The sequence below is a fragment of the Furipterus horrens genome, unplaced genomic scaffold (genome assembly GCF_987537825.1).
Source record: "Furipterus horrens unplaced genomic scaffold, mFurHor1.1.pri manual_scaffold_13, whole genome shotgun sequence".
NCBI lineage: Eukaryota > Metazoa > Chordata > Mammalia > Chiroptera > Furipteridae > Furipterus > Furipterus horrens.
The window spans coordinates 44,065,375-44,088,541 of NW_028327183.1; the positions used below are offsets into that span (position 1 = coordinate 44,065,375).

The 23,167-nt window shown below is 51.8% G+C and overlaps 2 protein-coding genes across 4 annotated transcripts in view; one reads left to right on the forward strand and one right to left on the reverse strand.

Annotated features, from left to right (window-relative positions):
• The first annotated feature begins 278 nt into the window (after window positions 1-278).
• MAMSTR (MEF2 activating motif and SAP domain containing transcriptional regulator) overlaps window positions 279-23,167 on the forward strand; it is a 29,454-nt gene continuing 6,565 nt past the window's right edge. The window contains exons 1-10 of one of the 3 annotated variants that reach the window (XM_090261346.1): window positions 281-484; window positions 994-1,077; window positions 2,230-2,268; window positions 2,840-3,015; window positions 3,190-3,374; window positions 3,737-3,836; window positions 4,034-4,228; window positions 4,487-4,672; window positions 4,753-4,807; window positions 5,507-6,918. In XM_090261346.1, coding sequence (XP_090117472.1) covers window positions 1,020-1,077; window positions 2,230-2,268; window positions 2,840-3,015; window positions 3,190-3,374; window positions 3,737-3,836; window positions 4,034-4,228; window positions 4,487-4,672; window positions 4,753-4,807; window positions 5,507-5,649 — 1,137 coding nt within the window. In that variant the 5' untranslated portion in view covers window positions 281-484; window positions 994-1,019 and the 3' untranslated portion in view covers window positions 5,650-6,918. Of the gene's footprint in view, window positions 485-993; window positions 1,078-2,229; window positions 2,269-2,839; window positions 3,016-3,189; window positions 3,375-3,736; window positions 3,837-4,033; window positions 4,229-4,486; window positions 4,673-4,752; window positions 4,808-4,939; window positions 6,919-23,167 lie in introns of those variants that run through there. The other 2 variants (XM_090261345.1, XM_090261347.1) reach the window with 2 other exon arrangements.
• On the reverse strand, window positions 13,551-17,447 carry FUT2 (fucosyltransferase 2 (H blood group)). The gene has a single exon (XM_090261349.1). The coding sequence runs from the start codon at window positions 17,443-17,445 to the stop codon at window positions 16,441-16,443; it is 1,005 nt and encodes a 334-aa protein (XP_090117475.1). The 5' UTR covers window positions 17,446-17,447; the 3' UTR covers window positions 13,551-16,440.

Sequence of the window (23,167 nt, forward strand, 5' to 3'; positions counted from 1 at the left end):
AGGAGTCCCGGTCCATATCTCCCTCCCTCAGACCCACGAGTCCGGGGCTCCAGTTTGAACTTTTCACTCCCCTGAATCTGACCCCTGCTGCTGCGTCAGGGAAAAAGTAAGCGACAGGTGGCACCTGCCTGCGGGGTCGGGACGCGACCACCTGCCTCTGCCGCTTGCCCGGCGCCACTCTCCGTCACCTGCTTCTGTCAGTCCGCCTGCCGCTGCCCCGCCCGACCCCGCAGCCCCAGGACGCTGAGGAGGAGCGAGCCAGGGAACCCCGATGTCTGCCCCGCCCCAGTCCCTCTCAGCCCGTGCTCCCGCCCTTTCTCAGGGTTCCAGGCGGGACTTGTGTCTCCCCGCCCCTCTTCACGGGCTCTCGGCACGCCCCAAAAAAGGGGGGTCCCAGGCTGGTGGGGTGGAACCCGCAGCTTCCAGCCTAGACGGCAGCGGGACTCAACCTGCCCCCAGAGCACAGCTACACCGAGGCCACCTGGTGAGAAGCCCCTGGGGTACGGGTGTGTGTGTGGGAGACCCATCGTAACCCTTATGTCCCCTCTCTGGACCCAGCCCCTTCCCCAGAGACCATGGTGGCTGACAAATGCAGATGGAAGAGACGTTTCTATGCCCCAGGGACCTATCAAGTCCTTTCCCCCTTTTGATCAAAGATGTTGGATTCTAGTCCTCTCGGTTCGGCCCTTCACCCCTTTCTCCTTCCTCCCCTTTCACAGACCTAGGGGACCAGGGCCCCAGTGTTTTCCTTCTTAGGACCCAGGAGTCCCAGATCCCAGGTCCTTTCTCCCCCAGGTTCCAGGAATTGGGGCCCTTTGACCCAGGAGTCTCAGTCCCCAGCCTTCTTCTCCCAGGGGATCCAGAAGTTACAGCCCAAGGCCTCTCCTGTCCCCGAGCCCTTCAGGCTCTTTCCCAGCTGCATTCACAGGCAGGGGCAGCCTCCTGATCTCCATTCTGACCCCGCCTCCTGTGGGGGTCCTGCCCTCCTTCCAGTCCAGGTCCCCATCCCAAGCTTGGCAATGACTCTGGCGGCTTCCTCCCAGCGCTCCCAAATCATTCGCTCCAAGTTCCGATCTGGTGAGAGGCTTCTCTCTGTGCTTGTAGGAAAGGGGTTCCCTGGGTCCCGGGAATACTTTAGCTTTGGGTGTGGTAGGGTGGGGTGAGGTAGGAGGGGATTGATGGGACCCATGAGGCATGTGTTTTCTGTGCAAAAGAGCACTTATGCATAAAGGAGACCCCAACAAAGGGGTCAAATTGTGTCGAATCAATCAGTGTGCAGGTGGCTAGTACAATGCTTATGTGAACCGTGGGGAAAGGGTGGGTAGGGGCAGGTGTGCAGAGGTCAGGTACTGCAAAGGAGCAGGGGCTTAACCTGACACGTGTACAAAGCGAAGTGCACAGAGTGGGGATTTTGGAGCGACCAGTGTGGGCATGTGGGTTAGGGAACAGCTGAGCTATCCAGCCTTCAAAGAGTCAAAGTTGTGTTTTAGGTCCCGGTGCAGGTAGGAAGTGTGCAAGTGAGTGGAAGGAACTGGAGGTTGATTCCTGAGTAGGCAAAGGTTACTTGAGTGTGCAAGTGAGTGTGTTTATGAGTGAAAGACACAGTAACCAAAAAGCAAGGAATGTGCAAAAGAGTGCAAGTGTAGAAAGAGCAGAAATGTGCAGAGGGACCAAATCCTGAATGTGTGAATAAGTGTGTTAATGTGGCAAGACAGAGCCAAGAGTGCAGTGTCAAAGGGTACATACAAGTGCACAAACGTGGCATGTATGCAAAACCGAAGCCCAGGGAAATGCGTGTTTGAAGGTGGGGGGGTGCAGAGAGGGTGACTTTGGGGAGGCCCAGCGGCAGCACAGAAGACAGCGAGCGTGTGCAGAGTGGAATGCATGGATATAAGCAGGCGAGGAACACATGGGCCAGGCTGCCAAGATGGTGATTTTGCCAAGGGAGGGGTGGGCACACACTACTGCAGGGGGCAGGTGGAGATGGGGGCAGGGCTGCCTCCTGCATGCACGCTGGCTGGCACCTAGCCCCAGAATGGCTCTGGCCCTTGGCGCTCTGCTGGCAGGGAGCAGGCGGGAGGCCCAGGAAAGGGAGGCCTGCATGGGAGTGTGTAAGGGGGCTGGGCACGCGTGTCCCGCCAACAACTGCAGCTGGAGCCGCCTGCCAGGCCAGGCTCCTGGACACTCCCTTCCCGCCTCTCTCCTCCCACTCCATTCTTCCCTCCATAGTCCTCCAGCTTCGGATCCACAGACGGTATCAGGACCCGAGTAAGTGTGGGCCCTCAAAGGGAGGGGATGGTAGTCCCTTGCCCCTGGGGCACGCTGGAGTGCAGCTGCCAGATTTCCTTGCTGGTTTCAGAGCCCCAGGGGTCACTGAAACGCATCCCATCCTGTCCTCTCCAGAGGTCCCAGGAATACAGGTCCTCTGCCACCCCAACCCAGGGAGCTCTTTGGTTTTGCCCACTTCGGTGAAATGCATGAACCAGAAGGAAACGCCCCAGACTCCACATTTAGCACACATACGAATCTCAGGACGTGGTTTTCTTCTCTCTCTCCCCCAAACCAGGAGTGCTGCCCCACCCCTGTTCCAGCAAAGCCCCAGAAATCTGTGATCCTCAGCCACCACACCCCTTGGTGACTGAGGACGTGATTGCACCTTTCTTGAGAAGATAAACGCCTGGATTTCTGCCCGTAGATCCAGAAGTCCAGGCCCCCAGCTCCCACCACTTGGGTTCTGCTCCCTGGTCCTGTTGTCCCACACTGGAGCGGGGGTAGTCTGAGGCCTCCAGGACCCTGCTTCTCACACAGCCGTTTCTCCTTGTTGCCTTGCTGCCTGCAGGCCTCTCAGGATCCTTCACCACCTCTCCGGTCGCAGATCCAGATCCCTGGATCTCAGCCTCAGGCCTGGCTCTGGCCCCCACCCCAGCCTCACCCTTGGGCCCTGCCCCTTTCCTCTCCAGTCCTGGGGTCCTGCACCCTGAGCCACAGCGCTGCCCTTGGAAGTCTCTGAAGAAGGTGAGTCTCCACTGGAATGAGGGGAAGTCCCTCTGAGAGTCTAGCCTTGGTCCTCCATGCTGCTGGCTTTTCTGCTCCTCTCTGGTGGTGCTAGGCTGACCCGTATTTCACATGGGCCTCTGGGGCAGGGAAGTAGGAATGGAGCTGAAGCATATATCACACCTGCTTTTTCAGGAGTCTCCCAAGATCTCCCAACATTGGAGGGAGGCCAAGCCAAAGGGGAACTTGACATACCACCAGTACATGCCCCCAGAGCCAAGACAAGGATCGAGGGCAGACCCCCAGGCCAAAGGGCTGGCTGTGGGTCTCCCCGGGCCACCTCTGTGGGAAGAGGCGAAATCACAGCAGCCACCTTCTAGGTATGACCTCCGTTTCTGTCCTCCAGGAAGTTCAAGTCCCCAGCACCTCCCTCCTTCAAACCCGGAGTCCAAGGTCATGGGAATTCACCCTTAGCCCCCTTCTCCCCCAGGACCCGAGTCCAGGTTCCTAGCCCCTCTTCCTTCAGTTTCCAGAAGTCCTGGCCTCAGAGCCAAGTCTGAGCCCCCGGCCCCGCCTCTCCCATGGACAAGAACTATCCCCCTGGCTTTGCTCCCTCGGAGACCCAGAGTTCTGGGCCCATATTTTCCTGCATCTTCACGACTCCCTGTCTTTAAGGACCCAAGAACGCCCCTTCTCTGTGTGCCCCCGCTAACCTCTGCTTCCCCCTCACCACTGTTGCTAGGATGAAGCCCACTCCCCTCCCTCCCTCCCTCCCAGGAGTCTCCAACCCCTCGCCTCCACACAAACTGGAACTTCAGACCCTTAAACTGGAAGAGTTGACGGTGAGTGTGGAGAGCAACTTCCCAGGCTGGCCCCCTCCCTCGGTGGGGACGCAGAAGGCTAACCCTGCAGCCTCGGCCTCATCAGAGGTCCGGGACCTGGGGTCCCCAGTCCCTCCTCTCTGGGTTTCCAATTGTCCAGCCCTGGCACCCTCCTGCGCCCGGGAGCCCGCCCAGCACGGCCTCTCCCCCCGCCCCAGGTCTCAGAGCTCCGGCAGCAGCTGCGCCTGCGGGGCCTCCCGGTGTCCGGGACCAAGTCGATGCTCCTGGAGCGCATGCGCGGAGGGGCCCTGTCCCGTGAGCGGCCGAAGCCAAGGCGCGAGGACTATCCCGCGGGTGCTCCCTGGCCACGCCTCAGGCCTAAGTCCCTTGTAGCGGCTCGAAGACAGGGCTCGGTGAGGCCGGGGCCTATGGACCAATGAGGAGAAGACAAAGCAGGACGGGGCGGGATGTCGAGAAAAGAATAGCCAAGGAAGCGTGAGGGGCGTGGCTAAGGGGGAAAGAGAAGCCAATGAGAGAATAGGGGTGTTGCGGAGGGAGGGTCGAGGAGTGCGGGGCTGGGACAGGACCAGGGGGTGGAGCTACAGGTTGCAAGGGCGTGGAGTTACGCCGAGTGGGCGAGGCTTATGGAAACCCTGTCTTCTGGGTTCTAGTCCAAGCCCAGCCCAGCATCTCCCCGGCGGCCTGTTCCTAGCGCCGCGGGAACGCTCCTGACCGCTGCGTCTCCGTCTCAGTCTCCGACTCCGGCTCCAGCTCCGGCGCTGACCCCTTCCTCAGCACGAGCCTCAGCAGCCCTGACTCTGGAGGAGGAGCTGCAGGAAGCGATCCGGAGGGCGCAGGTGAGAGGGAGTGGGCTAGTGGTCTCTGGTCGGGACTCGCGCCGGAGTCCTCGGTTCACTCCGCTTCTGCCCGTCCGCAGTTGCTTCCGAACCGGGGCATCGACGACATCCTGGAGGATCAGGTGGAGCCTGACGGTAAGAGCCGAACTCCTAGATTTAGGAGTAAAGGGGGCTGAGGTTCTGGAGTCCTGGAGACGGGAAACACGTAGGGGGCTGGGGTCCGGATCCCTGCCTTCCTAAGTTCACGCTCCATTTCTTCCCCTGCAGACCTGCTGCCCCCTATTCCCCTGGACTTCCCGGGCTCTTTTGATGTGCTGTCCCCTTCCCCAGACTCCGAAGGCCTCTCGTCTGTCTTCTCTTCCTCGCTCCCATCCCCCACAAACTGCCCATCCCCATCTCCCAGGGGCCCCATGGACTCCTTGGACTGGCTGGAAGCTCTGAGTGGGGGTCCTCCTCTGGGCTGTGGTCCCCCAGCTCCCAGCATCTTCTCTGCTGATTTATCTGACTCCAATGGCAGCCGACTGTGGGACCTTCTGGAGGGTCCATGGTGATAGATTCTGGGTTTTCGAGGGACTGAGAACTGGTAGGGATCCGGGGGTGGGGAGTGCAACAGAGACAGACTCCCTGAGGGGGAGGGTGGCACATCCAGCAGAATCCCCTCCCACCACAGACCCAGAATCAGAAACAACGCTCATCTCCACCTGGCCCCTAAATGCTGCTGACATGCCAACCACCTGACTTTTGTCCGCCTGACCTCCGTGGTTGTGTGATGGGGGGAGGGAGGTCTCATTTGCTGCTGGCCAGGGCAAACAATCTGCTTGCTGCTTCCTTCAGAGACCTCTTGGATGTCTTCTTCGCCTCATCGCACCAACCACGTGGCTACCTGTTGCTGGGGCTTTTTGGATGCAGGAGAGGGGCAGGAAAGAGTGGGGAGGGGGAAATTGAGAACTAGACCCTTGGCTTCTGGTTGGAAATGAGAAAATCAGAAACATCACCTCTGGAGTCAGACTCTCTTGGAAGCAGAGCCTGAGACAAGATCCACGTGTCCATGATTTATTAAAGACATGCTCCCAGGAGAAACCAAAAGGGAGTGAGTGAAACGGGACAGTGAGGGGGAAGAAGACCAACAGGGGTGTGTTATCAGGTGAAGTCCCAACTTCAGCCTGATCCCTGAGGAAAAATTAAGTTGAGTCTTTCCCACTTTGGGGCAAAGGGAACTGGACTTTTAGGGCAAAGGGAGATCCCAGTTTAGGTTTTTAAAGCTGAGTAACAAACCACCCCAACATATCGTGGCTTAAAAGAGTAACTATCTACAATTGCTCACAATTCCATGGGTTGACTGGGCTCAGCGAGGCAGTTCTTCAGCACCATTTAGTGCCAACTAGGGCTGTGGTCATCTTAGGGACCCACTGGGCTGCAAGACCCAGCATGGTGCTGTCAGATGTGTCTGGCACCTGGGCAGGGATGGCTAGTAGGCTGGACTCGACTGGGCCGGGGACATCTGGACTCCTCTTGCTCTCTGCATAGGCTCAGTGCTCTCGCTCTCCACGTGGTCTCTGCAACAGAGACCTGGCCCCCTTACATGGCAGCTCAGGGCTTCCCCAAAGTGAGTATTTCTAGGAGAAGAAGCAGAAGCTGCCAGTCTCTTAGAGACTAAGCTTGGAACAGGTACAATGTCACTTCCATTATTTTCTATTGGTTATTGCGAGCCAGGCCAACCCAGGCTGAATATGGGAGGGGACTACTCAAATGTGTTAATATGAGGGGGGATGGCGTGGTCATTGGGGGCCTTATTTGGAGACTTGTTACTCTACCTCTCTAGTTAGTCATGAACTATGAGTCCTGAGAGGGTGCTGGGACATAAACTCCCAAGCACTTAGACTCCAAGAGCAATCCTGGGAAGAAGGTCACACAGTCATTTGTTAGCAGCAAAGTGTTTTAAAGTGTAGATATTCTTCTTCTTCAGGTACGGTGAGGTCAACAGGTCAGATGATTGCTGTTGAAAAGAGAGTTTGTTAGCCCTGACCACTATGTCTCAGCTGGTTGAGCGTCGTTCTGCAAATGAAAGGTCTCCAGTTCGATTCCTGGTCAGGACACATGCCTGGGTTGCGGGTTTGGGTTCGGTCCCAGTTGGGGGTGCCTATGAGAGGCAATGTTTCTCTCTCGCATTGACATTTCTCTCCCTCTCTTTCTCCTTCCCTTTCCCTCTCTCTACAAATAAATAAATAAAATCTTTTTCAAAAAGACTTGAAAAGGGAAGTGGTTGGAAGTCTGGACTGTGGGTTGCTTAGTTTGCATAGAAAAGGCCTGTGCACGGGTGAGTTCTTGATTACCTCTAGGGATTCTCCGGTGCTAGCCAGGCCCCAGATGTCAAAGCACTGCAAACGCAGAAGCAAAGAAAGGACATGGCCACCAGCAATGTCCACTACAGGGGGAAAGGGACAACAGATCAGTACATGTGACAGGATCTAGAGCCAGTGATGTCCCCTTGTCTTTCTGTCAGTATCCTCATCTCTGCCGACAGCCCAGTGTGGGTGAGGGAGTCCACTGAGACAGTCTACAAGCTGGACCTGGCATGCGAGATGTGCTGATAAATATTCTTTTATTTTTTTTAGCCTCACCCAAGGACGTACTTAATGATTATAGAGAGAGGGGGAGAGAGGGAGAGAGAGGAAAACATTGATGTGAGAGAGAAACATCCATCGGTTGGCTCTCGAACACACCTCAACAGGGGACTGAACCCCCAACCCAGGCATGTGCCCTGACCGGGCATCGAACCTGTGACCCTGCGGTTACAGGGCGACACCCCAACCAACTGAATCACACCGGCCAAGGCTGTGCCGGTCAATAGTAATCACCACGTATTGGCTTCCGGTCAACAATTCTAGTGTCTCAACGTGCAGAAAGCTGGTGGACATTAGACGTCCCCCATAAACGCAGGGGAACGAATGCTCGGTACCATGAGGCAAAGGCAGTTTCTGGTGTCTCCAGAGCGCTTCGGGTAGGACTTGTCATCCTCACCTTCCAGATGAGAGAACTGAAAATCAGAGAAGGGGAGTGATGTGCCCGGTGTCGCACAGGTGGGAGGTGTGGGAGTGGATTTCCCATCAGACTAACGCGTCCATGGCGAGTGTCCTCAGAGCTGAAAAAGCGAAGAACCTCAATCTCTGCTCTGGTGAAGTTCAGACATTTGCGCAGAGAGATCCCCAACACAAGGTGATACGTCTTTTCATGGCAGTGGCAAGTGGGATCGCAGGGCCGTTACTCCCAGAAAAGACCGGAAGCCGTGGGGGATGCCCAGAGGGGTCAGGGAGAGGATGTTGCTGAGACTTCAGGGCTCAGGAGGAGCTGGTCAGAGGAACCGCCTGGAAGGGGCGTCCCTGTGGAGGCAGAAGAACATGCAAAGGCCTGAGGCTGTGAAGGGCCCGGCTGAGTGGGGAACCATGGGAGGTCAGAGTGGCAGCTGGGTCGTACAGGACCCTTCATGTCAGGCTGAAACCTGGTGAGAAGGGGGCGCAGGCAGCCCTGGGAGCATCAGGAAGGGGCGCGGCCCGCATCCTCCGTCTGTCTCTGCTTTTCTTCGACCGCTTCTATGCCTGTCTCTGTCTCCATATTAATCTGTCCACATCGCTGCCTGATTCCGGGTCCTTGTCACTGTCTCCATCTCTCCTGTGTCCGGACGGGGGCAGCCTTGGGCTGGGAGCCTGAGGGGCCTGGGAACAGCCCCAGAGTGGGCGGCGAGGAATTCTCCGAAGGTGGAGATTTGAAAGAAGGCGCGGGCGTGGGGGAGTGGGGGAGTTTGAACCCAGAACCCGAAGGAGGGGCTTGGAGCCTGCACTCTTCACTGGGGCCTGACACCTACTCCTTCTCCAGACATTTCAGTCCCTCCCCCCTGCCCCTGAGAAGGGGCGGGGCCTCCCCCAGGGGGGCGGGGAAAACCGAGAGTTGGACCAATGTGCGGGGCGAAGGACGCAGGCAGTCAGCTGCGGAGTCCTGAGCAGCCCCAGGGGACCCTGCACCACACTAGCCACCTGGTGGTCACAAGGCCGCCGGAGAATGGACATTCATACACGGTTGGACAGAACGTAACATTGTCACAAGTCACGCAGCTGTATTGAGTTGAAATGCATACTCCATGACTCAGCAAATTCACTTCTAATAATATAGCCTAAAAACGCGATATTAGTACGCATGCATAATTTGTCACACTGCAGCCGATAGGGACGAATGACAAGGACATTCTTCTCGGCATTATTTATAGTAACGAAAACCAACAAACAACCTAAAAACCTTCCGTTGGAGAATGCGCTTGCCATTGTGGGTCAGTACGATGGCATCTTTTGCCACTACCAAAGGGACTGGAAACATGCTTCTTCCTACACAGCAGATTAAAAAAGAAAAGCAAGCTTCCAAAGTTTGTAGGATTCCATATTTAAAAACAACAACACACACACAGCAAAAATGATATATAAGCCTTTCACATTTATTAATTTAATTTTAAAGTTTTTACAGCTTAAGTTTTTTTTCACAAGCATGCCCCCCCCCCATGGCTTAATATTGTTTGTTAATAATTCATCCTTTTGTTCCAAACTTAAAAAAAATAGTTTATTTATTTATTTTTAGAGAGAGGGAAAGGAAGGGAGAAGTAGAGATACATCCATCAGTTGCCTCTTGCGCGCCCCCAACCGGAGACCCGGCCCGCAGCCCAGGCTTGTGTCCTGACTGGGAATTCAACCGGCGACACTTTGGTTCGCAGGCCAGCGCTCAGTCCATCGAGCCACACCAGCCAGGGCTCCTTCCAAATTTGTAATGCGACCCTCAAAATACATTAAATTCTCAAATGGGTTTCTGTTCATTTCTGACTTTTCTAGGAAATTTATTTAATCTGTTTTCCATGTACTGGGATCACACTGTTTTATTTATTGAGGCTTAACATTATTTTTTAACATCTGGTAGAGTTTACCCAGCTCAGCACGCTCTACTTTTGGAATTTTTAAAGTTATTCTATTGTTTAACTTTCTTTTCTTTTCTTTTCTTTTCTTTTCTTTTTTTTGTCCAAAGGGAAGCTTCTGGCCCCACAATAAAAATGTGAGAACCACCTGTCTAAAGTATGTGAGACCGTTCTGGGAGAACTATGGGGGCAGGGATAGAACCCTAGGGAATGCCAATTCTTGGCAGACACAGCCCGTGGCCATGAAAAGAATTAGCCCTGACTGGGGTGGCTCAGTGGATTGAGCGCAGGCTTGCAAACCGAGGTTGCCAGTTCAATTCCTAGTCAGGGCACACGCCTGGGTTGTGAGCTAGGTCCCCAGTTGGGGGCGCACGAGAGGCCACCACACAGTGATGTTTCTCTCCCTCTCTTCATCCCTCCGTTCTCCTCTCTCTAAAAATAAATAGATACAATGTTAAAGAAAAAAGAAGTTAAATGAAAATGGACAGACATGGTAACAGCCAGCATTCTACTGAAGCCCCCCCACCCTGCCCGCTTTCGTAGGCACCGCATTCGTTTGCTAGGGCTGCCCTAAGGAAGAACCCCAGACTGAGCAGTGGAAACCACAGATGTTGACTGTCTCATGGTTCTGGAGGCTAGGGGCCCAAGGCCAAGGCTTCTGCAGGCTTGGTTCCTTCTGAGGGTCGTGAGGGGGAATCCGCTCCCAGCTTCTCTCCCTGCTTCTGAGGGTTTGGGGGGCGATCACTGGGGTTCCTTGGCCGGCACGTGCATCACCCGATCTCTGCCTTAATCTTCACATGGTGTTCGCCTTGTGTGTCTGTCTCTGAGCCCAAATCTCCCTTTTTCTTAGGGCCACAGTCATTGGATTAGGGCCCACCCTAGAGACCGCAGCTGAACTTGATTAGGTCTTTAAGGACTGTTTTCAAATACGGTCACGTTCACAGGTGCTGGGGGTTTAGGATTTCAACATATCTTTTGAGGGGACACAATCCAATCCATTCTAAGCCTACAAGCCAGGCTCAAATTCTATATGGACTGTTACTGCCCTCTCCTAGCTCAGGTCCCTCCTCGTTTATAGTATACAACAGTATATTTTTCAGATCCTTAATATCTGGAGCACATGGTCCAGACTGGTTTATTTACACTGTCGGCAATTAATTTTTTAAAAACCTGGAGAATGGGGCTCTGGCTGGTGTGGCTCCTGTGAACTAAAGGTCGCTAAGTTGATTCCCGAGCGCGGCACATGCCTGCACTGCGGGCAGGCCCCCGATGGGGGGCGCACGCGAGGCAACCGATGGATGTTTCTCTCCCACATCGATGCTTCTCTCCCGCTCTTTCTCCCCCCTTTCCCCTCTCTCTATACATAAATAAAATCTTTTTTAAAACCTGGAGAATGGGAATGGCATTTAGGCGACAGAGGATGCAAGGTCCAGACTAGCAGGCAGGGGCGACTGCTGCGTTTGCTGCGCCCTGAATACGGTTCTGTCCGAGCCTGTCCATCAGCTGGCTTGTGAGCCCGCGCGCAGAGCCAGGACTCAGGGGCTGCTCCCTGGGAGGACGGGACAGATCGGCCTCGTTTTCCTGAGGTCAACCCGTGCGGACGGACGAACCAGCTTTTCCGCAGTCTGGCTGAGCTTGGCTGAGGCCAGCTGGGAGCAACTCTCCCTCAAGACGTCCACTCTGCACTAGCGTTTTCTAGCTGTTTCACTCACTGGTGGGCGGTGTTAGGGAGAGGATCTGGGGGCTTCCAGTGGGAGAGGAGGGTTCCGGTGGGGAGGTTCTGAGGGGAGAGGGGTTTTCAGTCGGGAGAAGGGGTTCCCGGTGGGGTGAACTTAAGGGAGAGGGGATTCAAGTCGGGGGTTCTATTAGAAGAGGGGATTTCAGCAGAGCGATTCTGGTGGGGGGGTCTTTGCGAGAGAGGGGATTTGTGTGGGGGTGTTCTGGTGTGGGTTCTGTTGAGGAATTTTGCTAGGAGAGGGGGACTTTGTTAGGGATGTTTTGCTGAGAAGAGGGGGTTTCGTTTTTGTTTTTTAATCGTCACTGGAGGAGATGCTTATTGATTTTAAAGAGGGAGAAGGAGAGGGGGAGGGAGAGAAACATCAATGTGAGACAGAAACATCAATCGATTGGTTGCCTCTTGTACGCGCCCTGACTGGAGACTGAACCCGCAACCTTTCGGTTTACTGGATGCTGCTCCAACCAGCTGAGCCACATCGGCCAGGGCTGATCTGTTCTTTAAAGCATCTAGCTCTGTGCCATTCAACACGGCAGCCACGAGCCACATGGGCCTATTTAAATTTAGGGTAAAGCAAGTTACGTATAACTTCACAATTCCATTCCGTATTCAGTTTTGCCACATTTCCTGTGCTCGTGGTCAGGCTTCCCTTTTCCATAGGGATAATGGATCGCTTCCATTCATCGGAAAGCTCTTTCATTCTCCCCATTGAACTGCGTTGATGTCTTTGTCATAAATCAAGTGGTTGTATATGGGTGGTCTGTTTCTGGACCCTCTAGTTTTGAATTCCACTTATCTATCTTTTCTGCCAGTACCATGTTGTCATGGTAACTTTAGCTTTGTGGGAAATCTTGAAATGTGATTGCTCTGACGGGTCTCACTTCCATTTTTACCACACAGCTCCACCCTCACTGCTTGCTGGCCATGTAAGTCTGTCGGATTAATTCTTCAATGAATATTTTCCAATATATATATTTTTATAGTGTAGCTTTCATATCATTGTGATACAGAATGATACGTACACACTTTTTAGCTCTAACTCTGGTTAGCGGGAAACAGAGGGGCACACAGGAACATACTGAATGACACAAAGGGAACTCAACCAGCCAGATTTGAAATGGGGGAACTGCCCTGGCTGGCATGACTCAGTGGATTGAGCACCAGCTTCCAAACTGAAAAGTCACTGGTATGATTCCCAGTCAGGGCGCATGCCTGAGTTGCAGGCCACATCCCCAGGTGGGGGCGTGTGAGAGGCAACTGATGGGTGCTTCTCTCACACAAGATGTTTCTCTACTTCTCTGTCTATCTCTAAAAATAAATAAAAATATATTTTCTTTTTTAATGGGGGAACTTGTACATGACAAATGACTCAGTTTCATCAACAGATTGATAACTTTTTTTTTAATAAAAGAAAAAAGAGATTATTATCGACTTAAAAATATTTAAGACACTTGTCAACTGAATACAATGGGTGGAGTTTGTTTGCATCCTGATTCAAATAAACATGTTTGGCTGTTTCCACACAGACTGCTATTCAATGACATTAAGATATTATCATGAATTGCCTTAGGTATTTATGTGGCCGTATTTTTATTGATTCCTTATCCATTAAGATAAAAGATTCATGCATGAAAAATCTGATGACTGAGATTTGCACAAAGCGAAGGGGGAAGATGTGGGGCATAGAGGAAATAAAAGTGGGAAATGTTGAAATTGTTGACTCAGGTGATGGGCAAAGGAGGGTTTACTACACTCTGTTTTTATGTATAACATGGTGACTGGGACAGAATGGTGGTGGTAGAGGAGGAAAGCAACTTCAGATCCCAGGTGCATTCTGCAAGTAAAGCCCAAAGAACTTGCTGGTGGATGGAATGTGCAAGAAAGAATCAAGGGTAAGTTTAGGTTTCTGGTTGAGTGGGGGATGGGCAGGGGAAGGTTTGAGGGGTTGAAATCAAGGTGAGATTGTTGTCATGACCATCTTCAAAAACTACCACCAAGCACGACATTGTTTTAATTTAGAAGCATGTGAATTACACTGAAAAACATACATTAAGAAAGAGAGAATGCTAAACTAGTATACCAAGTTAGATCAGATTTATTATTTTTAATAGCAAAACCTGGTTCAGTGACCACCACCCATTCGATCTGTATAAAATAAGACTGAAAAATTTTTTAAAAATAATTTATTTGTTTGTTTATTCATTTATTTTTAGAGAGAGGGGAAAGGAGAAAGAAAGGGAGAGAAACATCACTGTGTGTTTGCCTCTCACTTGTGCCCCCAACTGGGGGACCTGACGTGCAACCTAGTCATGTGCCCTGACTGGGAATCGAACCTGCGACACAAGACTGAAAATCTGAAAGGCGAAATAGTTACTGAGGCAGAGCACTATTAGCCTAGTAAGTGTGGTGGCACCCATGCTGTGGGTACCAAACCAAAAGAAAGGGGTCCCAAGAGAACCACCCAAAGGCTGTGGGAGCCAGTAAGGAGATGTGAGGTAGTCATTTGGGCTCTGCATAAATATATATTCTGGGGTCCGTGGATGGGTTACTCTTGCTTGCCCTCTTTGAATTTGGGTGTGACCACATGACTTGCTTCAATCATGGCCATGCAAGCGGCACATTGTTTTTCCTATATAGTAGTCCCTCTTTATATCGCGGTTCACTTATCGCGGCCTCACTCTATTGCGGGATTTTAAAAAATATTATATGTAATTATTTATCGCGGATTTTTTGCTATATCGCAGGATTTTGCGGTACTGTACAGTAAATACTAAAATAAATGTAAGGTTCCTACTTCGTGGATTTTCACCTATCGCGGGGGTGTCTAGAACATAATACCCGCGGTAAGTGAGGGATCACTGTATATCCACATTTGGAGCATCATTCTAATCCTTACTTTCTTGCATTATCTTCCCATGGAACCAAACGTGGCTGCCATGTTGTTTTAGGTGAGCCTTCCCATGGCCTCAGGTAATTGACCATGGTGGGTGCTTGACTCCAACATCAGTCTAATTGAGGCAATTAGTTGGTCTCTTTCAGGAATGTAAAACTGGCAGAGAGACACTGAGCGTCTCTACTGGGCCCTTGAGATGAGACTTGTCACTAGTTTCACCACTGCCTCCTTGGTCCACCATGATTATTTGCCGGGAATGTTACAGAAGCCTTCTCATTGGTTTCTTTGCCTCAACCTTGCCCCTACAGCCTCTTCTTCACATAGAAACTGGGGATGTCCACACAGAAAACCAGATCACATCACTCCCCTAATTAAAACCCTCTAGTGGCTTCTCATTGGTCCTAGAATAAAACCCAAAGTCCTTGTTTTGGTACACCAGGTCTTTAAGGGTCTGATCCAGCTAACTTCTCCACTCACATTTGGCTCCAAGCGCTCCAGTCACTAGCCTCCTTTCACTCTCGTGTATAGCTTGGCTCTGCCCTGCCACAGGACCTTTGCACAGTTTGTTCCTGTTATCTATGGCTGCATAACAGACTACCCCAAAACTTAGTGGCATAAAAGTCCTATTATGTTCACAGAATGTGTGAATCAGGAATTGCAATATGGCTTATCACTGTAACATGTTGTCAGGATCTCAATTGGATCACTAAAAATGATAGGTTGACTTGAACAACTGGGGAGTCATCTACAGGCTTCTTCACTAACGCATCTGATGCTGGGGCTGAGATGACTTGAAGTTGGCCTCAGCTAAGGCTGCTAATCGGAACACATACATGGGTCCTCTCAGTGTTGTTGGGCTTCCTTACAGTATGGCGGCTTCAGATAGTTGAATTTCTTATGTGATGGTGATGACGGCCCCGGGAGTAAGTGTTGCAGCAGACAAGCTGAAAGCCGTGTTGTGAGGAAGACCAAGCTGTCCTGCAGGACAGGCAACACAGAGGAGATCAAGATGCTCCCGCTGAGCTCCACAGAAATGCAGCCGCCTGAGATCTCAGCCAACACTGCAGGGAGCCAAGAGCCAGCCAGCTGGCCCACAGGATTGTGGGAAATAATAAATTGCTCTCATTTTAAGTCACTATGTTTTGTTAACGCGACTCTGACAGCAGGGTCCTGTCTGTTAGGCTCCCCACCACAAACATTTACCAAAAGAATGAATGAACTCTCCCCAAGCTCCCTGAGCCATGCTTGTCTCGGATTCTCAACCATAATTGTCCTGCGTGCTAGGCTTCCTGGTCTTAGATGCACGTCAGCCACTAGCCAATATGTGACTCGTGAAAACTGGAGGAAAGGTTACCCCTCTGGGAGGACTAATTAGAAAAGAAAAAAAGGATCCCCTTGCGTGGGCACGGGCCCAAGGACACGTGGCTCAGAGAGCAGACAGTGGGCTCTGTTTAAGCCCTACCTGCCTTCTTGGCCACATACCATTGTGTAGTGAACAGCCGTTACGGCAGTGCAGGGCTTTCCTGATTTCTTCTCTACAGACATTCCTCACTTCTTCCTTGGTAAGAGCACCCCGATTTTCTTTCTGCAAGCCTCCATGTCCTTCACAGGAGGCAGATCCGCTCCTCAGCTGCAGCGGGCAACGTTTCACTGAGGCAAAGCAGAGCCAAGTCCAGGGTTTCATTCATCATGTCCCACAATGGGTCGCGTGGCCATGCGACACACTTCCGACCAATGAGGTATGAGGGGACGCTGCTGGAGGGCTTTGGAAGGCTTCCCTCACTCTTCAGAAGGGAACCAAGACAAGAATGAGCCTCCTTATGCTGCGTCGGGAGGTGGTGGTCTGCCTGTGACGCCCGGGCATGTGGCAGCCCTCTTGGGACCATGAGAGATCCAGTCTAAGAGGAGAGAACAGCAGCTCAACCACAAGGGCAAAACGGGGTTGGGGGTTGGGGGTCGCGGATGACCTTGCTGAGCCGCTGAGTTAACAAACCCTGGAGGTGCGCCACCTCTGGGACCATGGATATGTTAATGAAACAAGCTTCTTGGGACTTCTGTTCCTGGCAGCCAGAGGTGTTCTGATGCAGGAGGAAACGGTCCAGGGACAAGTGACGGTGTGGTCTTCATGCCTCAGAAGGGATCTCGGGGGAGCCCGGGAAGGAGAGCGGGGTGCCCAGGACAGGCTGATGTCAGTGCTTGAGGAGAGGCGACAGGTCTGCGGCAATCCCGATCCACTGCGGCAGGAAAGCTGCCTCTGGCTTGAAGACTTTGAGGAAGGGAGAGTCCGGCAGGGTGTAATTGGCCAGGTAAATGGTCTCTCCGCCCGCGAGGTAGGCGGCCCAGATCCCGAATGTGCCAATGGTCATGACAGTGTGGTTACACTGCGTGAGCAGCGCGAAGTCCTTGCCCGGGGAGCCCTCGGCACCGTTGCCCGCGAACACCACGTCGCCCCGGGAGGCATCGATGTTCTTCTGACACCAGGCCATGCCATTGCTGGTGACCACAAAGACAGGGGAGCTGTAGCGGGCCCTGAACCAGCCCAGAGCCTGCTCGAGGTACCGCCGGTCGGCCACCACGCCTTTCCACACCTGCGGCATGACGTGCACGTAGTCCCCGCGGCGCACGTGGACCCCCACGAAGGTGTCTGGCCTCCTCCCATTCACCCGCAGGCCTCGCAGAGAAGTCTGGGCCTCCTCCCGCACGTGGTCGTGCAGGGTGAACTCCTGGAGGATGTCGTCGCGCAGGTGGTGGTAGAAGGTCCAGGAGCAGGGGTAGCCGGTGAGGCGCACGTACGCGCCGGGGATGTGGCGGTACCGCTCCTCCATCCAGTCGTTCAGGGGGTAGTTCTGCCATGGGATCCTGCTGGCCGTGGTGTCGTGCAGGACCGGGAGGGTGATTCTGAAGAGGGGGGCGAGCGTACTGTGCATCTGCGGGGTGATGAAGGCTGGCCGGCCGTTCATCTTGGCCAGGGCGTACAGGGTTGCGTACTGGCCCATCTGGTTCCCCAGGCGGCCTATGGTATTGATGGTCCACATGCCTCTGGGCCGGTGGCCCGTGGCATTTTTGGTCATCACTTGTTCCAGCATCTCTAACTCCTGTACGGGTTGAATCTTCACTAGCCGCTGCTGAAGGTGAAATATGGTGGAAGCCGTGAAGACAAAGAGGAAGAAGAAAGGCCCCTGAGTGCTGAGCATGGCTGTCAGGGGAGGCAGAGCAGGAAACGTTAGCCAGGGGGAGGGGGAGGTCTGGGGACGGTGCTTGCACGGGGCGGGGCAGTCGTGTGTGCAGACACTTGTGCGGGCGCATGTGACTGGGTTTGCTTCCTGTGTGCGTGAGTACTCAAATATGTGTATGCAGGTTTGTCTTTGGAGTGTGCTGTGTGGGTGTCTGCATCAGGTTCATGTGTGTAGGTTTACACATGTGGATATGTATGCATTGTGTGTGTACACAGCGTATGAGCATGGTATGATAGGTGTGTGTGTGCATACGGATATCTATACATTGTGTATATATGTGTATTTGTATACAACTGGACACATGTACATTGTATGGATTTGTATATACTGTGTACATAAATGGGTGTGTACTATACTCAGAGTGTGCAGGTGGTTGAGAACACATGGCTTGTGTGTATGTGAGTGTATATTTATATGGGTGGGCATACATTGTGTGCATCTTTATTGTATGTTTAATTGTGTGAGATATAATTATGGTACATATGTGGTGAGTTCAAGAGTATGAACCTACTGTTTACTGGGGAGCCAGTTTCTAGAGAGGTCCATCTTTGCATGTACTGCCTATCTGAATCTCCTTCGAAGAGAAATCGCCTGGTCCATCAAGGACTCAACCACTTATACCCTGGCTGGTGTGGCTCAGTGGATCGAGGGCCGGCCTGCGAACCAAAGGGTTGCCAGTTCAATTCCCAGTCAGGGCATGTGCCTGGGTTGCGGGCTGGGTCCCCATGCTCTTACCTGACTCACTCTGCCAGCACCTCCATGTACTCACTGACCCAGAAGCTCTCTGAGTCAAGTGAAACTTTCTACGTTAGGTGACATATACAAGTAACTTTTTTTCTTTAAGATGTACTTATTCATTTATTTTTTTAGACAGAGGAGAAGGGAGGGACAAAGAGAGGGAGAGAAACATCGATGTGAGAAGGAAACATCAGTTGCCCCTCGTATGTGCCCCGAGCAGGGACTGAACCAGCAACCTAGGCATGGACCCTGGCCAGGGAAAAAAGTCATTGCCTGTTGGTGACTAATCGACCTTCAGTCCAACCCCCTCCCCCAGAGGATGAGGGGTGGCACGGAAAGGTTCAATCTTTGAAGCAAGGACTTCGCTTTACTGGTGGTCAGACCCCATTCAGAACCATCTAGAGTCTCCTTTTCAGAACAAAAACACTTTTATCATTCTTATCACTTGGGAAGTGCTAAGATTTTATGAGCTGTGTGCCTGTAATGATTTATGAGCTATGTGTCATGAACTAGGCATGAAGTCCAAATAAACATCATTCTATGAGACCACAGGTGACATAGAAAGAAAAGGGGGTTGGAGCAGGAGCTGGTAACCATAAAACACCTAAATAGATGAGCACCGTCCTCAACAGAACTGCAGTTCTGGGCCAAGAAATCCATTATACAACCTGTTCTCTCTCTCTCTTTTTTTTTTAAGGTTTTATTTATTTTTAGAGGGGTGGGGGGAGGGACAATTAAGAGAGGGAAAGAAACATCAACATGTGGCTGTCTCTTGCCCACCCCCAACTGGGTCCCGGCCTGCAACCCAGGCATGTGCCCTGACTGGGACTCAAACCAGTGACCCTCTGGCTCGCAGGCTGATGCTCAATCCACTGAGCCACACCAATCAGAGCACAACCTGTTCTTAACAACTCTGGTTCCAACAGAAATTTTTTCCAGGAATGGAGTGATAGCATAGCACAGAACTTCTGAGAGCACTAGGGACTCACTGTGGTATCATGGGAGGAAGGGGGGACTGAGAAGTCCTTGTCCTGGGACATAAAACTTGACCTAGTGGTTTGTAGAGTGAAGACATTAATTAATCTGTCGCCTGAACAAATCAAAGGCCCCAAAAGGATGAGACTTCAAAAATGTGGTAACACAGGAGACTTCCGGCCAAGATGGAGGCCTAGATTGACACGCTCCATCTCCCTCCACAACTAAGAAGGACTACAACTACTACAAAACCAGAAATAACCAGAAGTTCCAGAAAATAAATGGAAGTCCAACATATGAAGTTATTAAGAAGTGGTGTTTGTCCGGACGGGTAGGAGGGGCAAAGCCGGGGAGGAGAAGTCAAGCTGTGCTGGTGGCGGCGGCAGGAGAGTGGGAAGCACAGACACCCGTATTTAAGGGGAGGTGAGAAGCACCTGGGGAGCACCCCCGGCTGCTGACCAGATCTGTCAGCTTGCGATTCCAATGCCAGAGAAGGCAGACCCCCATTGCCTTGGACTGTGAGGCCCAGAGGGTGTGGGGATGGGGGAAGAGGCTCCCGGTCTCTCAGTGGTGAGTGAGCACCAAGAATCCATCTTGGACCCTCGCCCCCACAGAAAATGCCACAGTGTGGAGAAGGGTCGCTGGTTGGACAAGTGCACAGGGCTCCACTCTCTATAGCATAGGAAGTGTGACAGCCCCACCCAGGAAGCAAAGATAAACACAAATCTGTCAGGATGGCACAGATCATGATAGAGATCCCAGTCACGCAGCTGACCAGACAGCAAATATCTAATCTAACGGGCCAGCAGATAGGAAATCTTTCTGAGGCTCAGTTCAGAGCTTTGGCTATAAAAATGCTCACAGACCTAACAGCAGATCTTAAACAAGTTGGAAAAGGGGTAAAGGCTAGTCCTGCTGAAATGAACAAAAACACAGAAAACTAGTGGTGAGGGAAAGAAAACAAGGGATCAAATAAACAAATCAGAACATAGGAAAGGAACAGTCAACCAGTGCAGAAAGAGGAAACGAGAAGTAAGGAAAATGAGGAGAGGCTCAGAAACGTATGGGAGAGCTATAAGTGGGCCAACATATGAATCATAGGGTTTCCAGAAGGTGAAGAAGAACTAGAAATTGAAAAATTATGTGAAAAAAATAATGAAGCAGAATTTTTCTAACTTGGGGAAGGAAATAGACTTATGGGTCCAGGAAGCACAGAGAGTTCCAAAGAAACTGGACCCAGGGAGGACCACACCAAGACACATTATAATTAAAATGTCAAAAATTAAGGATAAAGAGAGAATCTTAAAAGCAGCAAGAGACAAGAAGAAGAGAATTACGTACAAAGGGGTCCCAATAAGACTCTCAGCTGATTTCTCAAAAGAAACTCTGCAGGCAAGAAGGGGCTGGCAAGAAATATTCAAAGTGATGAAAAGCAACAACCTACAGCCACGGTTACTCTATCCAGCGAAGCTGTCATTCAGAATAGAAGGGCAGAGAAAGTGCTTCCAGGACAAAGTAAAACTGAAGGAGTTCATCAGCTCCAAACCACTATTATATGAGATGTGAAAGGGACTGGTTTAGGAGAAGGAGGATCAAAACTATGAACATTAAAATGAAAACTGCATCACAACAACCAACAACAGAAGCTAGGGAACCAAAGCAAAGGCAAACTAAGTAGGCAACGAGAGAGGGAAAAGAATCATAGGTATGGGGAACATTTTGGGAGGACGTCAGCATGGAGGGGGAAGGGGGGAAGTGGAGGGAGATGGTACAGGAATTAAGAAGCACAGTAGGAGGGAGTGGAGTAGAGAGGAAGACGTTGAGAAGAACTATATTCACAACCAATGGGCATGGACTAAGGGGGGGCAACTGGAGGGGGGGTGGTCACTGGGTAGAGGGGAACAAAGGGAAAAAAATTGGGACAAGTGTAACAGCATAAAAAAGCATATTAAAAAAAAAAAAGATGTTGTTGCTGAGCCGCAGCAGAACAGAGCAGCTGTGAGAGCAGGAATGGAACTGGTTCTGACTCGCCATTATGAGGCTAGAAGTCAGTAAGGAGAAGCAGAATAATGATCCCTTGGCGTCATTACTTTATTATTGGTAAAGATTACATGGAGCCCTGGCTGGTGTGGCTCAGGGGATTCAGCCACGGCCTGCAAACCAAAGGGTCGCTGGTTCATTTCCCAGTCAGGGCACGTGCCTGGGTTGCAGGCCGGGTCCTCAGTTGGGAGCGTGAGAGAGACACCACATATTGATGTTTCCCTCTTTCTCCCTCCCTTCCCCTCTCTAAAAATAAATGAAATATTTTAAAAAATTTATCTTAGAGAAACATCCATTTGCTGTTCCATTTATTGATGTGTTCATTGGCTGATTCTTGTACGTGCCTTGACCCGGGAATCAAACCTGCAACCTTGGCGAATCTGGACAGCATGCTAACCGATGAGCTACCCAGATGGGGCCCCACCCACTCTTTTAAAACTCCTCCTCAAGAGCAGGGTTGATTGGCTGGGTATCTGGGAGGCTCTGCACAAAGGTAGATGAGAGACAAAAGATTTCCAGTCGGTCTGGCTCAGGGCCTGAGTTCCCAGTCCAAGCATTGAGGACCCAATCGTCCTTAAGAGAACACTGGGGCTAGATCAAGCAGGGTGGAACCAGGTGGCACCTGGGGCGCTGCCAGGAGCTGTGCGGGTGTGGCCCTTTAGGGTTCATCATGGCTAATAACAGCCGCACGGGACCTCCCTTAGCAACGCATCCGCTTTTGGTTGTAGTCATCCAAACCCTCAGAGCCACTAGGATCGAGTGAAAGTTATATATCTTTCTAGAAAAAACTCAGGTTGGTCCGCAAGGTGCCTGAACTCGAACGCAACCAACTTGGCTGGAGGTGCTGCACCCCAGCAGAAATAGACCCCGAGGTGGTCCCACCCCGCATTGGACTTGAATGAAAGGCGCCGGAGAGGCTGGGTTGCTGTATAAGGTTCATTTCGTGGCTCAGCAGCTGCTCAGGAGAGTCTCTCGTCACTCACGCCCAGAAGTTCCAGATAAGGCCGATTCCTCGTGACCCAGAGGTTAAGTACACAAGCTTTAGCCCCAGGCTGCTGATTTCAGGCCCCCACACTCATCAGCTGTGTGATTCCAAGCAAGTGACTTTGCTTCTCTGAGGAGTAAAACAGTGCCTGGCACACATACACCTGCAGCAAAAGGTGCTCTTCTCTATGGCTCTGGGCCAAGGACCACGGGACAAGGGAGGGAGAATGGGAGGGAGAAAAACATTGATGTGTGAGAGAAACATCGATCAGTCGCCTCTCGCACGCCCCCCAACTGGGGACCAGGCCTGCAACCCAGGCATGTGCCCTGACCGGGAATTGAACTGGTGATCCTTTGGTTTGCAGGCCGGTGCTCAACCCACTGAGTCACACCAGCCAGGGTTGATTTTATTTTTAATGGGGTTGAAAGTATGGGAAATAGAGTATGAGCAAACAAGGCGGGGTGGGGGGGAGCGGCGGCACTGTACAGAAGTAGCACATTTTTGCTCACCCCACCCACACACCTTGTTACAGCCTGTTACGGGTTGAATTGTGCCTCTCTAAGGAAGACATTTTGAAATCCTAACCCTCAGTACCTTGAATGTGACCTTATTTGGAGATAGGGTCTTGACAGAGGTGACCAAGTTAATAAAATGAGGTCACCCTAAGATGCGCCTTAATCCAACAGGGCTGGTACCCTTGTGTATATTTCAAAAACCAAAAACCAAAAAACTAAAACACAGTCCATGGTGTATCATTTGATACCGGCCCTGTGTGTGGGTGGGACCTGACTCAGGAGAATAAGCTGCACCAGGCAGATACTCTCCCTCAGGAATTTAGAGTTAGAAGCAGAAAATGGGGTGGCACGTTGATTGTAGGCCTGGCAGCTAAAGGGCCTTTTCAGGTCCAGTTAGTGTGGTTCAGCGGATTGAGTACCGGCCTGT